This window comes from Aulonocara sp. 'chitande type north' Nkhata Bay, linkage group LG10 (genome assembly GCF_057382095.1).
Source record: "Aulonocara sp. 'chitande type north' Nkhata Bay isolate Kocher_YH1m ecotype deep benthic linkage group LG10, A_spYH_male_GT1.1, whole genome shotgun sequence".
NCBI lineage: Eukaryota > Metazoa > Chordata > Actinopteri > Cichliformes > Cichlidae > Aulonocara > Aulonocara sp. 'chitande type north' Nkhata Bay.
The window spans coordinates 19,619,266-19,636,573 of NC_141353.1; the positions used below are offsets into that span (position 1 = coordinate 19,619,266).

A 17,308-nucleotide genomic window follows, 5' to 3' on the forward strand; every position below is an offset into this window, starting at 1 on the left:
AGTGGATGTGCTTAGAGGAGATGAACAATCTAGAGGGATGGAGGAAGTGACAGAGAAGCCACTTCCTCCCTCCTCCCCACCAAACCTCTGCCCCTTGTTTTCTTCCCATTCTCAGAAGACACGCTCACCCAAATCTTACACGGCTTATCCTTGGAAAAACCCCACATCTGGAAATAGCTGCTAACAAAGGATGAGAAGGAATTTAGAGAAGCGAAGCAGAATTTAGGAGCCTTAAGACAGAGAGGTGAACGTTTTTAGCCCAGATGCCTAATACACACGCATACAAATCAGTCTGGTTTGAGTTTAGCGCAAATCGTGTTTTAATTCAAGCTAAAAAGGCTGAAAAAGAAATGATAATGAAAGCGGGCCTCAGCATTATGCCTTAAAAGAGATTCTTTGGTTCAGAAGCAGATCATTCTGGAGGAGCTTGGTAATAAGAGGATTTGGGAGCAACAAGGTTTGTAGTTTAATGGACAACCTGGCATTTATACTTCTAATTGGGTATTTTCCTTCCCCAGAAATTTGCAACACTATGAAAAGAGTTTGTAGATTTGTCCGGACTGCGGGAGAATCTGAGAGGTGCAGATCTCGGCTCTGGAAGAACGCTAGCCATGCTAACAAAGTAGTACAAGTTAATTCCACGCTGTGACAAGTGATCGATGAAGAAAAATGGCCAATTAAAAGTTTAAATGTGAGCGAAGTCTTACATTTTCCCTGGTTTATGGGACTCCCAACTACATTTCCCTGCTGTACCCAAAAGAGCAGAGGAAAGAGGAGAACAGTGATACCCACAGCATGATGAGGCTCCGCAGGGGGGCTGGAACTCATCAGACCCCCACAGAACATCATACAGCTGGACCTATGTTACACTCAAGAATAAAAGAGCACCTGAAGGACAATCACAAACTGAACCGCTCTGAATCCTTTTCATCATTTCTCACCCTTTAGTTCACCATCTTTCTCCTTCAACCGCATTTTGTTCTTTTCTTTTTTAAAGTACAAGATGAGCATCCTTCCACATCATCGTTTTCTTCCTGGCTTTCATGCTCCCTGTCTCTCCTTTGGCTCATGCAGAGGTCAGGACAACCCAGCTGTGTGATAGATAGCAAAGTCATCCATGACCTTGCAGCAGAAGCCACACCTTCTGTCCTCTAGCTCTTCCTTACATAGGTGTGTGTGTGTGTGTGTGTGTGTGTGTGTGTGTGTGTGTGTGTGTGTGTGTGTGTATATATTTTGTATACTCATTTAGGGAAACAAAATAAGAGAGCGTTCATGCAGTGTTTTTGTCCAGCACTGTTTACATCGTTAGCTAACGCTGCTTACTGCCTGTGGACCCTAGGCACAAACTGGCAACCGTAAGCTTCTCTGCAGCTTTACAGCAGCTAATCTTTCCCAAAAATAACCACCTCAATATCATCTTGCAGAAGATGGGAAAACAGTTTTTGAAAAAACAAAGTGGAGCTGGCAGATTTAAAACATATGTGTGCATATCAGACAATATACATACCAATACTTATATTATATGACAGTCCAATATGGACCAGCAGTACTGAACGGTTAAAAAAAACAACAACTTTCAATCAGATCTTTGTCTTTGTGTCTTTAAAACTACTCACTATACTCAAAAGTCCATTTAAACCACGCTAGCAAGAGAGCACATGATTTAAATGACTGTTCAAGTCTGTTAGCTGATGCTTGTTAATACGCTCATCTCCACGGTTGTGCGAGCACCAGATGACGCATTGTTATTCCACCGCGAGGCCATGCAAGAAGATCACAGTGCTGCAGGGAAATAGTTAACCTATGCCCTAGGTATGCAGCCATGGGGCACCCTTGAAAAACGGTTCATTTAAACTGAGTTTTGTGCTGATGTCTCAAACCACCTCAGGGCAAAGTACAATGGCACAAAATGCATCTTGAAAATGGGTGACCTATTCCTTTACAAATCCATGAAGCATAAATCAGCATGCCAGAGTCGCAGCGCACCAGACAGAGATTCAAAGACACAGAGCGAGTCTCTGTGATGCATTTGTTCCTCCATTTATAACCTCGATGAATGGATTGAAGTGTGCCTGCATTCACCTTGGTGTATTTTTATAATCAGGATGTGTCTGACTTGGTGTGCTGTGCCGAGTCTCGCTCTGCCGGCTGAGGACTCAGGATCAGGTGACCTTGGTGATTGTGGAACGTGTGGACAAGAATAATGAGACGTTTGCTAACAGAGAGTCAGTGGGACCACTGAGGAGGCTCAGGTGGGGATTGACACTGCCAGAAGATATTGCATCTGACCGAGGAGGATGGCAAAGGAGGAAAGGAAAAGCAAAGAAGGTGGCATAAAAACTAAGAGTGAGCCAGAGTGTGTCACCAATCATTTTCTATCCCAGATAAACACGCCGTTTTGATCCCAAAAAAAGCATTACAACTAGATAAAGCCGCCTATAAATAAGCCCAGCTGGTGCTGTACTGAGGCAGAGGGACTGACAGTATTGCCTGTAGATGCATTTGAAATATATGTCTCAGTTCTTCAAACAAAGAATAGATATGACAGTACGGTTCAGACAGATAAGTCACACATCAACACTCTTCTCTCTGTCAACAAAAATTGCTTCTCACCTGGCTTTCTTCCACCAGCATCACAACGTGTCACACAAATAACCAGCGACTGGGTGGAAGAAGTGGCTGAACATTAACTGGAAAGATTTTAGGGTTAAAATCTACAGAACAAACAGTGCAGTGAGGCAAACGAAAGGAAGTTCTTGGAAGGGGAAAACTCAACTGTGAAATGGGCCCAATCAAACAGACTGAAGTATCCCATCGTGGAGAGGGCTGCCCATAAGAGTGGTGCCTAAACTTTAAATTACTGCAACACCAGCTGAATATTTCCAGGTCAGCTGAAGAGATCTGGGTTCCCAGTTTTACTTGGGACCTAAAAATGTAAAACTACTCAGTAATTCTTAAGGATAGAAAAAAAAAGCAAAAGATTAAATGAACGTCTGAAAAAATAAATCTGCTTACTGCTCCCCTCCCCTATTAATCATCTTATGATCCCTCGGAAAGGGCCTCAACTCCCAGACTGAGAACCATTGATCTGTAAAATCTACATTAGGCAGTTTGATGTACATCTACTTACCTACAGACAGGTGACAAATTTAAGAGAAAGACTGAATAAATTAGAACACAAACACATCCATCATAGATGCCTCCACATAGGGCTCAGCGAGGTATGAAAATCACATGCTTTGGACTTAACAATTGCCAGATTTCAAGTCAATCTTAACCCCAATGGGAGATACAATAAGTAAAAAAGTAACTCATCGCCTGTTCTGTACTTTAAGATATATTAAGCACATAAACAGGAGACTGACAAAGGCAGCTAGAGAGAGAGGGAGAGCAAAGAAACGCTGTGGAAGAGTGCTGTGTGAGAAGTCCGGAAGTGCAGAGCAACACCAGGTGGTGGAGCGTCTGGATGCAGGCAATCAAAGACCGGTGTTGCCTTGACAACTGTGATGCCTTGTTGATGATAATCGCTGAGCACCTTGCTGTCAGCACCCCCCCCACACCTAGTGAAGGTCTATTAGTCTATGTGTGTGGACTTATTAAAAGATTAAGAATAAACAAGGGCAGCACTGAAGTGTTCGGGCTCAAAGTTGATTTCTCAACTGTTCTTCTCTTTCTTTCTACACAGTTTCATGTCGCCGTACAGACCAAGGAGCATATCTGATACAGCAGACAGGCCCATCTGTTCACTCCAGCCGCAGTGGGATCTGATCAATAAAGCCCCGGTGGAGGAGAATGTGGCTGCTGTGGTCTCCCACACTGATTGGAATAATGGATCAGCTTTTGGGTCACAGTGGACTCATTGTACCAGCAGCATGACCACTGAGGTTTCCTGCCTCCACACCTCTTTGTTTCAACTCTTTTAATTAAGGAGCTGGGCAGCCGAATTCCCTAACAGGCTTAGCTATTGGCAGCCTTGCAACCAGAACTGATTGTTCAATTCAGGATTTAGCAAGTAAAGCTTTGTATGACCAACACACGCTGCTTTAATTTGTCAGCGTGTCGGGCCTAATGCAACACTTGCAAATAAACATTAAGGCCTTAAAAGCGGGTTATTTACAGAAAATGATGCAGAGTGCATTTCAGCTGAATGCTCTGATGGGCTTTCACTGATCTGATGTGGACCAGTCCTGTCCTCTTCCGCTGCATCAGCTGGTGATTTTCTGAGCACATAGCCACTGCAGCATCCTACCACCTCCTCCTCCTCCACTCTCTCTTCTCCTCCCCCACCCTCCCTCAACCCCTCTCCACCTGCTTTTAAATGCATGGCGCTGCCCTGCCAACCTAGTCTATGCAGGCAGCATCACTCCTCTCAGTCCCTCCAGAGTGAAGGAGGAGGCTGTGGAACAGGATGGATGGTTATCAGCTTGTGCAACCCGGGGGGTTGTAAAAGAAGGAGACAAGATTGGAGTGAGCCAGCGAAAGCCCCTCTGCACTTCCCCGTAGTACCAATAATCGATTGGGGAGATGAGAGGCGACCTGAATCAGAATGGCTCACCACAGTCTGACTGAGATCAAACTGGTTTGGCTCAACTGTAGGCTGTCCTGCTCCAAGCATCCAGTGAGTTAACAGGCCGTCAGACTCGCTGCACTGTAATCGGGTAAAAAATTCATTATCAAGTCATTATTATTCTACCTTCAAAAGAAAATCAATAATGATCAGACCCCCTCCTCCTCTTCTCCATGCTAGATGCATGTAATATCATGCAGCACACGCCATCGCCTGATAGATGAAGGAGGGGGACACAGCCAACGCGCACACGTCCTATACCTCCCCCCAAAAGCATTAGTCTTCCAGACCTACATCGGCTGTACATTTTGCTCATCTGTTTCGTAACAGTACACACCAGTCATGGGGAAAAAAAGAAGAAAAAAAACCCAGCTGGATTAAATCCTCTGATCTAGGCCCTGCATCGCCGACACAAGCCTCCGATGGAGGGGTAAAGATGGAAGAGGTGTGGAAACGTATATGTGCTCCAGAAATAATGGCTGCTTGAAGCAGAGTAATATAAACCATTAACAGCTCCAAAGCCACCTATACACAAACGTATATGTGACTCCTTTGGGCTCGGGATGCAGGGCCCTGCCTCCAACAATAGGCCTGTGCATAATTTTGACCCATTCTCATACACACACACATATGTCGATGGTAGCATAATGCTAGTCGGCCTTTGTCCGCGTTGGATCTGTTTGTTTTTGTGCTGCCAGGACGTGCACACATGCATGATTTTGCCCGTTTAGGGACACGAATGGAGTACGTTGTAGGGGTCCTGATGTTGTGCGCAACATTAAAACCACTCGCGGCTTGTTACAATCTGCCTATGCATCACTTCAGGGTACATATCGGGGTCAGGAGAATAGCCTGCATAGACTTTTTCAGTATCCCCCACAGTTTGACTGCGAATGTCTCCGGTTGTTGTAGCTACCGCAAACGGGTCATTTAGTCAACAATGGCCGGTGATTAGACTACCCTCAGAGCCTCGGTGGGGTCACATGCTTCATTCAACTTCTCTGGTCTTAAATATAACACACTATTATTTCTTACAGCGGCCTTGTTTCATCTAAAGGAAATAAAAGAGAAATATCAACCACCTCTCGAACAAACAAATGACATCATCCCCTGAAAGCCACACAACCAGGAGAGAGCGAAGCATCGTAAATAAAACATAGCGGGTTGGGGCGCAGCGACTGTGCTGTGCTCTATGGCTTCCTTTCAGCGTTTTCCAGGACTGCTCGGTCCTGCTCCCACTCACCAGGTTCAGCACCGTCTCCACGATGTCCCTGTTGCTAACCTCCCCGACCTGGATCAGGCCCACCAGCACGGCAAATTTCATCTGGATATTCCTTATCGGAACAGCGGGGTTGATCACCCCAGCCGGGAGGACCATAGAGCCGGCTGCAGACACCATCCTTTCCCCGGTGGTGCCGGAGCCAGAGCCCGCGGCGACCTGCTGCTGCGGTGGCGGCGGCTGCTGCGTGGAGGAGCCCGCCGGAGGATGGGACTCTCGGTCCGTGTCCGTGAGCGAAGAAGCAGAGCCCGGTGGTACTGAAACCGGCTTCTCGCTCGACATTTCCCCTCGGAAACAGGGAGGAGAGGAGCGGTCGCCGCTGTCCCTCACACCTGCTCTACAAGCTCGGGCGTCTGCTGCTGCCGCCGAACAAAAACCATCCACTGCGCAGGTGAAACAAGGGGGAGCGGCGTTTGAAAAACTCTGGAAATTCACCCTATCCACCTGAAAATGTGTAGGGACTCATAGGTGTAGGAGAAAAAAATGATGGAAGCTTGACAGGAATGGAAACCTACGCTTCTCTCGCTTTCTCTCCTCTTTCTGTCTCTCCTCTCTCGCTCTCTCTCTCATTGGCAGGTTGCAGTCAGTGCGGTCGTGGAGGAGACAGCGCCATGTTAACGCCCCCTGTCTGCGGTAGCGCGCTTAAGCCGCGCATGCGCAGTGTGGGGATTTCTGGGAGGGTGCTGAAGCGGAATAACATGGAGCCATCCATGCATGGGTTCACACAGAACACAGCACAGTCGAAACAACTGTGTGTTATTGTGAGTTTTAAAAATATATATAATATATAAATATTGTTTTACTTGTAAATATTTAATAGTGCGAGGGTGCGAACATGGATTAATGATGGAACTTTCATTACATTTCTTTAAGTAGCAGAAATAGGCTGGGTCAACCTCCACAGATGTATTTTGGGTGTAGTGCAGGGGTAAATCCAGATGGAGTTTAGGGCGCTTGGTTTCCAGACAGAGGCTGTTTATATATTCAGAAGCCATCCATTTGTCCCACTTACCTCTGTCCCCCAGTTCAGCTCTGGTGCCTTTGTTTATCCATTAAGCATCCCACTATTGTTCTCCTGACACTAATCTGTTCTTGTGTGATTTTCTCATTTTCCCCGTTTTTTTTTATGTCGTCATCAACTGTCTTCCCCTTCAAGAAATTAATTTTGTCTTTTCACTTTCACACTTTCCTTACCTCATCACCTCTCCATCCTTATTTTGCCTTCTGGTTTGCAAAGCGTGGTCCTTACTATACTGCCTAACTTTAAAAAAAAAAATAATAATAATAATAATAATAATAATAATAATACGGCTAATTGTTCTGATATCTTTGTATGACAGGAAATAAAGTAAAAAACCTTCTATTTTCACTTCTCTGTTTTTGTATCCCTTCTGGCTGAAACTAACAGAATGTGCAAATATTTGCCTGGAGATGTGTTTACAAGCAGTTGCCATGGAAACTGTTTTTCGTAATTGTACGTGGATTATCTTAAAATAATATAACATAATGTGTGTATGTGAGTGTGTGTGTATGGGGGGGCATTTAATTATGCATTAAATTAACATATATGACGGGTATTGCATACAATAATACAATATCTCAGCTGTCACATGGCCCATGTGTTGGTGATCTACTCAGGTTCAGGTGTGTTTATGAGAGAGGAACTAAAAACCTGAGCAGTAATAGAAGTGAATGTGTTTTGTGTCAAATTCAAAATGTTTTATAGGCTATATGTCTTCCATGGCTTCATTGTGTTTATGGCTCCTTCATAAGCTATAGTTATGACTTGATCCTTTATGAATCTTACCCTATATGATCATAGTGTATATCTGTATTTCTGTAACTCCTCCTAAACATGTCTGGATGAAACGTAATACTTAAGCTGCCTAGAGTACCAGGTAGTGCTGTGTAATACTGCATTCTTTTATATCTGTCGTATAATGAGTAAATACAGAGCCGGTATTGCGAATGCCAACACTTTTAATTTATAAAGCCAGCTTATGTAGGGAAGAGCAGTGTGGTGTGACTTATGCAAATTATGAACACATTTTAATGACCAGTAAGTTACTGTGATTTTTACATTCCATAAAAATTGGTCAACACAACAAAGCACTCCTTTCAGCGTACATAAAAATACATGAAAAGCTGAAAGGTAAATGTGCCTGTCCCTGAAGCTCTTTGGGTTGTTGTTTAAATGACCTATAACTAAAATAGACATGACAGTCAACACAAAAAAGGTTATAGATGCATACTTTTACATTTCTGGAAAAAATTGTTTTTAACACAGTTCGGTGGGCTACATATTGTATTTAGAGGATAGGAACAAAATATCGATCCTATCATTCTAGTGTCGATCTGATACTGATATCAACATCTATAGTTCTTTTGGAAAACATTTTTAAAACCACCAAATCCTTATAAATCGCAGCCGATCTCAAAACGAACGTGTATGTTAGTTGTAAGTTGCTGTTTACGAATAAATTTTGCCAAAATGCAGTGACACGTGTCACAGGAATATGATGTTGCACATATCAAACAAGCAGTGATGCGAATAGCGCCTGCACCACAGCTTCCAAAGACGAAGAAATATATTTAGCCTATTTATTATTAATTTCTTTGGTGTCCATGAACTCTTTTTTTTTTGCTACCTGACCGTAAACAGTCGTATAATGAAGATAAAAAGAAGAACATGATAAATTAACATACATGTCTGTGTTCTACACAGCAGCCGCAGGCCTGGAAAAACCTCCCGCAGGGCAATTCTTTGCTAGTGTTTATGATTAACAAATGATTAATGGTACAGAAACCAAAATGCACTTAGGATTAATAGGATGGGTTGGCAATACTAAACACATACACTCACCAGCCGCTTCATTAAGTACAGCTGTTCAGCTGCTCGGTCTAATCAGCCAGTCACATGGCAGCAAATCAATGCATTTGGGCATGTAGACATGGTCAGGATAACCTGCTGCAGTTCAAATGATAGAAAGGTGATTTCAGTCACTTTGAATGTGGCATGGTTGGTGGTGTCAAAAGGACTGGTTTGAGCATTTCAGAAAGCGCTCGTCTACTGGAATTTTCCTCAAAACATTTACTGAGAATGGTCGGAAAAAGAGAAATTATCCAGTGAGCAGCAACTCTCTGGGTTTATGCCAGAAGTCTGAGGAGAATGGTCAGACTGCTTTGAGCTGATAGGAAAGCAGTAACAGTAACTCAAAAAGAAAATGTTTGTTATACCAAGGCATGTACAACATGAAGAAGCTTGAAGCAGAGGGCTACAACAACACCAGGTGACATTTAGAAATAGCATCAGGTTTTTATGATCAAATAGCTGCTAAGAAACCACTACTAAGGAAAAGCAACAAGCAAAAGAGATTTGTTTAGGCCAAGAAACACAAGGAATGGACATTAGACCAGTGGAAATCTGTGCTTTGGTCCAATGAGTCCAAATTTGAGATTTCTGGTTCCACCCACCGTATCTTTGTGCAACGCAGGAAAGGTGACCGGATGGTCTCGACATGCATGAAGGAGGAGGTGTGATGGTGTGGGGGGTGGTTTGCTGGTGACACTGTTGGGGATTGATTCAAAATTGAAAGTACACTGAAGCAGCATGACTACCACAGCATCCTGCAGCAACATGCCATCTCATCTGGTTTGCGTTTAGTTGAACCATCATTTATATTTCAACAGCACAATGACCACAAACACACCTCCAGGCTATGTAAGGGCCATTTGACTAAGGAGAGTGATGGAGTGCTGCACCAGATTGCCTGGCCTCCACACTCCTGACCTAAACCCAGTCGAGGTGGTTTTGGGATGAGATGGACCGCAGAGTGAAGGCAAAAGGGGAGACAAGTGCTCAGAATTTCTGGGAACTCCTTCGACACGGTTGGAAAGCCGTGTCAGGTAACTACCTCATGAAGCTCACAGAGGGAATGCCAAGAGTGTGGAAAGCAGTAATCAAAGCAAAGGGTGGCTGTTTTGAAGAATCTAAAATATAAAACATGTTTTGAGTTATTTCACATTTTCTTGTTTAATATATATATCCATCCACTGCTTTTACTCATCAGTTTTTTAGAAAATCTAATGAGGCTTGATGTCAGGGCAAGCTGGAGATGCTATTAGCTCAAGTAAATTCATGACAATTCATGATGTTTTACATGACTGGATGGCTTTTAATGCATGAATTCAAGTGTCAGTTTATGTACCCTTCTTGCAAATTGTTACCATTTCCATCAATTCAGTCGATGTCTCGGCTGCTTAACCGCGTCTGGATTTTATTCCTTTTAGGTTTTTTAGGTCATGCACTCATTTGAGTCTCTTTGAGCAGTGACTCACAGGTCCAGCCACAGCGTCTCACAAACACATAACTCACACACCTACACTATCCTCTGGTGGCTGAACAGACCGTGGCTACTGGCACCTGTGTGTGCACACATAAGCCTGTTTTACACTCCACGTGTTCTTCCAGAAGGCCACATCTGCCGGGTTGGATTTCCATTAACAAGGCAGCTATAGAGGCTGATTCATTACTCTTCTGGAGCATGTCTGAGTGTGTTTTCACAGAGGATGCGATGTCTCTTGGATGTGGGAGCTGGGGGTGATGTGGGAGGGGCATTTTGTAATGGTGTGTGTGTGCACGCAAGTGTATTTCACACTGTGTGAAATCATTAAAGAATGTTACAGATGAACAGAGGCCATCATACACACCCCTCCCCCGACCCAATCTTCAGCAAAAAGGAGACAAGCGCACACACACACACTCCAACAAACGCACACTGCGTACAACAGTTGTATCTGTTACTCACTTCCCCACACTCAAGAGAAGCAATTTCTCAAGCCAATACATGTGATTTTGCTCTTGGATGTGAACACACTTGGGTTCACACACACACACACACACACACACACACACACACACACACACACACACAGATATACAACTACAATAGCAAGCTCTCTTTCTTTCTCTCTCACACACACGCGCACACACTTCTCTTTGTTTTCAGACAAAGGCTTGCTTTTTCAGCTTTGTCATGATTCCACAAAAGACTTCTTTGGGAGAAAGAGAGGTCTTAACCGGGATCTGGCTGGCGATTGGGTAAAAGCATTAACATTGTTCCCCTCTTTCGTTCTTTCTCTCAGTCTCTCTCCCCCTCATCTGTCCTCCACCTCATGCCTTTCCTTCCCTCACCTCCAGCAGAGCTGCAGTACTTGCAGGCGGGCAGTTATTATCCTCTCTGTTCCGGTGTACCTTTGTAGAGATGTGTGGAGGTAGTGCCAGCGTCCTGTTTGGGCTGATGATCAGAGAGCTCGAGCTTCAGAGGGGACTGGGACTCAGTGAAGATCAGGCAGAGAGAGTGCAGAAGAGGTGATGTCTGTCAGGGAAGGTTTGATCAGCACATACAGGAGACAATACAGTTTGAATGTTAGGGATGATTCTTAGATTGATAATAGTTGCAGCTAGATTTGGTTTGACAGGAAACTACTATCAGCTGTTTGTCTTTAAAATAAGTGATTATTATAAATTGCATCAATATGATTGTATTTGGTCCCCCTTTACAAGCTGGCTTTCTGTAACTTGAAGAATAGAAGAGTAATGACAGAGTGGTGGTGTGGGGATTGGTGTGCGAAGAAAGAATAGGATAACTTTCCTTTGTTTTTTGTTTTTTTGGGGGGTTTTTTTTGTTTTTTTTTTGTGTTTTTGTTGTTGTTGTTGTTGTTTTTGTTTGTTTTTTTAAACTATTTATTTATGTAGTTATCCTTAAGTTCTGTTATTGAAGTTTAAAATGAAATAAATAAAAATTGTTGATGACAAAAACTAAGTGATTATTTATACAAAGTTGCATGAAAGTAATGCCACATTTTCAGTTTTTACTGGCTGTATGAGCCACTGCTTGTTATCTGTTCTATATGTAAAGGACTCTAAAGTCCACTTGGGCAAAAAATGAAAGAGAAAAATAAAATAGAGTAAATAAAAAACTTTGCAAAAAAATATAATTTTTTTTAATAAATTTTCAAAACAAAAAAATTGAAAAATTAATTAAATATAAATGAAAAATAAGTTAGAAAATGAAATGAAAGTGTTTATTGTCATGTGTCACAAGGGGAAAAGGCATTTCTCTGTGCAATGAAATTCTTTGTTTGCTGTCCACCCCCATATATACAATAGAAATAGAACATATAAATACAAATAGTACAAGTAAATAAATGAAGACAGAAAGAGAGACAAAATATGGAGATTCGAAACAGAGTTGTGTGCAAAAGAGCTATAGCTTAATATGCTGGCTTAATATGTAGGATGACCTGATGTGCAAAACAATTATTATTACTGTCAAAAATAGGTCAGCTGTTCAAGAATCTGATGGCACAAACGTCCAAATGCCACTTCCTGTTTGTCAGGAGAAGCCACTCAAGCCACAGCACCACCAGTCACAAGATACGATCCATGTCAGGTAACATTCAGATAGACCAAGTCTCATTATGGGGCGACTGTGGCTCAAGAGTTGGGAGTTCGCCTTGTAATCAGAAGGTTGCCGGTTCGAGCCCCGGCTTGGACATTGGTCGTTGTGTCCTTAGGCAAGACACTTCACCCATTTGCCTGCTGGTGGTGGTCAGAGGGCCCGGTGGCGCCAGTGTCCGGCAGCCTCGCCTCTGTCAGTGCGCCCCAGGGTGGCTGTGGCTACTATGTAGCTTGCCATCACGTGTGTGTGAATGGGTGAATGACTGGATATGGGGTCCTTAGGGACTAGTAAAGCGCTATATAAATACCATTAATTAATAAGGTTTCCCAACGTCCTTCACCACTTTGTCTTTTAGCTTACTTGAGACGACAACAGTCCTTCTTTCTTTTTTCAGTAGTTATGTTTTTAAAATGTATTTTCTGATAAAACTGCTTTCAATGGTAGGGTATCAGAAGGAGTCGCATAAGACAGGGAACTCCACGTTTGCTTTAGCAGAGTTTTACACCAGATGTTCTTCCTGACACAACCTTAAAAGGGATTTGTGTCTCCAGGTGAATACGAACCAGAAACCTTCCACTTGCCAAGCAGTCGTGGTTACCACTACACCATGGAGTCACTATATCACTTTTCGAGGGGTCATATTAATTACATTTTATTACATATCAAATGTTAGATGATGAAGATATTTATATGCAATACTAAAGAGATGCACAGGCAAATGCCCCCTTTTGCAAGTTTAGTGTATTTACAGATAAAGCTGAGACCTCTGCTGCATACTTCTGGACAAACTATAAGAAATTGAGTACATGGAAACTTCAGGCAGCTTATAATGATGCTGAGATGGTTCAGTAGCTGCTGAATTCAGTACATATAAGGCCGCATTAAAAAATTTCATGTATTGATTAATCAGACAGGATCAGTGCTTCTGTAAATTAAGTTCACGTGAGTATAAGATTTAGTGACATGCATTATCGATCCAGGCTGTGCAGACAGTTCAGTGATCTTTCTGTAGATAAATGATTTTTGTGTTTTTATTTGGTTCTCTTTTCATGTTTTATATTATGCAATCTTCCTGTTCTATTCAGATCTTTGAGTCTATATTAAAGATTGAGTCAGTGTTCAAGACTGAATTACTTAGATGTTACTTTTGTCTGTTCTGCTTCTCTGTCTCTGTCTCTGCTATTAGGAGAATTGAAAAGCAGACTTGCTGATGTGCACAGGAATGACCTCAGACAGTGACATAGTTACAGGTAATAACTTCCTGTTTCCATAGACATAGACAGATATGAGTCACTATCAAGATAGCCTTGCACATTTTCGTTTTAGTACATGTCCATAAATGTGTGTGCCTGTGCGTGTGTGTAAAGGAGACCATGACAGAGGTGGGAAATGGGGAAAAAAACACTGATTGCAGAGGTGGCACAACACTGCAACTCTGAGATTTTCAATTCGATTTCTGTGAATCGGCCAACTATCTTTTTCTCCCACGTGAAGGAAAAATGTTCACAAGCATTACAAACTTTCCTCTTCTGATTTAAAAAAAAGTTGTTTTATTTTATTTTTTTTAGAAATGCTTGAATAAGCAGTACTACAATGATAATCGTGAAAGATTTCCTTACAAAAGTACAGTCATCTTTACACTGGTCCCCTCATAGTGCAATTACTGTCCATTTGTCATGCCTATTTTTCTAAAACTTATTGTGCACATGAAGGAATAGATCAATAGATTAAATCTAGGTGAAGGACATTTCTCCTCAATGCGAGGACCTTGAAACTAACAAAGCACTTAGTGTGCAGTTATTTTTGATGTTATCAATAATACCTGTGCTTTTCCTGCTATAACAAATTATGTGCAATAAAATAAAGTTTGTAGGCTAAAACACATTCTGATATTAAATGAGATTTTCTGATCAGCTCCTTTACTTGGATACTCTGCAATCTTGAGGATAAATACTTTCAGAATTGAGAAGGTGATTCACAAAAGACACCACAGGGTAGCTTATCATAGGTTAAGCATTTTTAAAAAAAAAATCACTTTTATATTGGGCTGAAGGAAAAAGCACACATAGAGGAAAAAGCCAGCCTGTTAAAATCTAATAACTAGACTATTGGTCATTGTATTGTTTTAAGGATTACATGCTCCTCTGTGGCTTAAGAAGATAAGACCATCTTTGCTCTTATGATTCCCTTCCATGCGCTGCCTGGATGAACTCATACGTGTGCAGTGTGATAATGTTTTAGTTCAAGAAAATTTTAAATACAAAGAATACCTAATGGAGAGTAACAAAATATTCCAATATCATATATTTTTAACTGTCAGCTATGGCATTATTTGTCATTTTCATGATCTGTATGATGACAGGCCATAATTTATGAAACCACTCACTTTCTTGTTTGCAAACGGGAAGTAGCTCTTTGGAAAAGTCTCTGGGTTACTGGGACATGGAGCTCCTCAGCTATTGCTTGAGACAAAAAACTCTTCAATTTTTATAGAAAAGCTTAGGTACACAGATCATCAAAAACATTAAAAATGTATTCAATATTGCATAACTCTTCATCATAGTCTTAACAAGAATTTGTCAAAGGATTAAATTCAATAAAATTTCTTTTTTTAATCTCCTACCAATTTACAGCCAATAGTTGTTTCAAGACCCTTTATATTATAAGATAAAGATCCTACAATATCAGAAAAATACAACAATCAAGCAACCTTCTATGAGCAAACACTTGGTGACAGTGGGAAGGAAAACCTCCCTTCTGACAGGAAGAAACAGGAAATGATGGGAAATGAAGAGAGCAAAGTGAGATGGGACGAAAGGCAAACTATGGGAGAGAGAGAGCCATAGTTTTATAGTTGCAAATTAGTAAATACAGTCATTGGTGGAAACACGCGAGGAGTGGAATAAGATGAGTGAAGATGACTGTAAGTGTTTATCATTTATAATAGTGTATGTATAGATGCTGCTTTTGAATGTAAACAGAGTTAATCATCTGTGGAGGGTCATATAACAGAGCAGTCATGCCAAAACTTTGCTTTTGGCTGTGCATAAATTTATGTGCAGATGCAGAAGAAAGTCAAACTTGTTTTGCCTTGCCTTTTTTGCTTTTGTGTGTATGAGAATATTCACTGAGGATTCTGGACACTTTCACATAAACCATAATCCCTCAAACGACCTTTACTTTATTCACAAGTAATGGCTGCCCCTGAGACAGATGCACAGTGGGACTAAATCTCGGAGAGGGTTTGACTTTTACAGTGTAACACCCATTAGACTTATTTTAATAACATACTAAGTTGCCAGAAACAGATGTTATTAATGACTGGATTTCTATTAGCTGTTCCTGTACCTGATTCCTGAAATTGCGCTTGCTTGGATGACTCGTACGGTTCTCTGAATGCGTAAATGGAGTGAAGCCATCATTTGAGCTATTAGTTGCACTTTCACTCCTATAACCACTCGAAATGTCAGCCATTACTCCAATGAAATGGAGCTCGATCAGGTGCCATTACAATTCAGCCAGATCATTCTGAATGTGGCCGGCTTGGTCATTCACTCAGATTTCACTCAGGCAACTTGGATAAAAGTGTGCTGCATAGCATTGGCTAAAATGTATATGTTATCTACTCTGCTTTGCTTTTCTGTGTAAGTCACAAAAACACTGATACTTCATTTGTACATTAGATGTATAGGTAAGCAACACGAACAGTTAATTTGGAAATGCAGAAAAAACACTTTCTCTTATGGCACAATGCCTCCCTTGTATGTATTACTTACAGCACACTTCATTTCATTAAATGAAGCTTTAGTTGTATGGAACAATTTGAACATGTAATTGAGGATACTACACAGAACTGCCAACATGGTCTCATCAATGATTCATTTGTTGGATAATTTATTCATTAATGACCTTATCGTGGATGTCTGGAAAGAGACATTAGATTAGCCGGTCTCAGAGGACATGCATATGTTTTCATTGTCTGTCTGTCTTGCATTTTTCATAATGTGAACATGGTGCAGATAAGCAGCAACAAAGTTCTAAAAGTTCATCCCTGCAAACTGAGTTCTTCAGTGTGAAAAATATTTTATGACACCATTTCAGAGATTTGATTCAGTTCAATTCAGGTTTATTTATATAGCACCAAATCACAATAACAGTTGCCTCAAGGCTCAAGGCCCCTTATAATGGAAGGTATAGATCCTCCCGGATTCTGGAGAACATCCCAACAATCAGATGGCTCCATATGAGCCAGCACCCTTACAACAGGATGAAACCTCCAGCAGAACCAGGGTCAGGAAGGTGGGAAGTAAACTGAGGTGATGTGGTACTATGAGGTCTTTAAAATAAAATGGGGCCTGATTATTCAAGACCTTGTATGTCAGGGGAAGAGGTTTAACCTCCTGGGACCTGGGGTCCACATATGTGGACATCACATTTTGGGTTATTTAGACCAAAATACTCAATTTTGCTCTACAAGGGCCTGATATCCACTTACGAGGACATTATACTGCTACTGTTTTATCAAAATTTTAAATGAATATCCTCATATGTGGTTCTCATCATTCTTAGAAACAAAAATTAGGTAAAAAAAAAATCTTGTAATCCTTTGTTTGAAATTAAAAATGCATGCCGTGGAAGAGTTCAGGTCTTAGGAGGTTAAATTTGATTATGGATATAACAGGGAGCCCCTAATATGGAATAATCTCCTGTCAGTACTCTCTCTGCAGCATTTTGTATCAACTGACAGCTTTTCTGGGAACTTTTAGAAGAACATGATAATAATGAGTTAAAATAACCCAACCTAGAAATAACAAATGCATAAACAATTAGTTTTTCAGCATCCGTCTGAGACAGGATGCTTCTTTATAGATATTGTAAGAAAGCAGTCCTGCATATGTATTAAATATGCTTATATTGTATCATATCCTGGTCAAAAATGGCTCCAAGATTCCTCACAGTGCTGCTGGAGACCAAGTAATTGCCATCCAGAGAACATAT

General features: G+C 41.5%; 1 protein-coding gene across 15 annotated transcripts in view; it reads right to left on the reverse strand.

The window, feature by feature from the left end:
- Positions 1 to 6,422, reverse strand: part of nbeaa (neurobeachin a) — a 106,986-nt gene extending 100,564 nt beyond the window's left edge. For 14 of the 15 annotated variants that reach the window (XM_086308919.1, XM_086308918.1, XM_086308917.1 and 11 more), the window contains exon 1: positions 5,811 to 6,421. In XM_086308919.1, the coding sequence (XP_086165045.1) occupies positions 5,811 to 6,128 (318 nt within the window). In that variant the 5' untranslated portion in view covers positions 6,129 to 6,421. Of the gene's footprint in view, positions 1 to 5,810 lie in introns of all 15 variants that reach the window. The other variant, XM_086308916.1, reaches the window with a different exon arrangement.
- Positions 6,423 to 17,308: the final 10,886 nt, after the last annotated feature.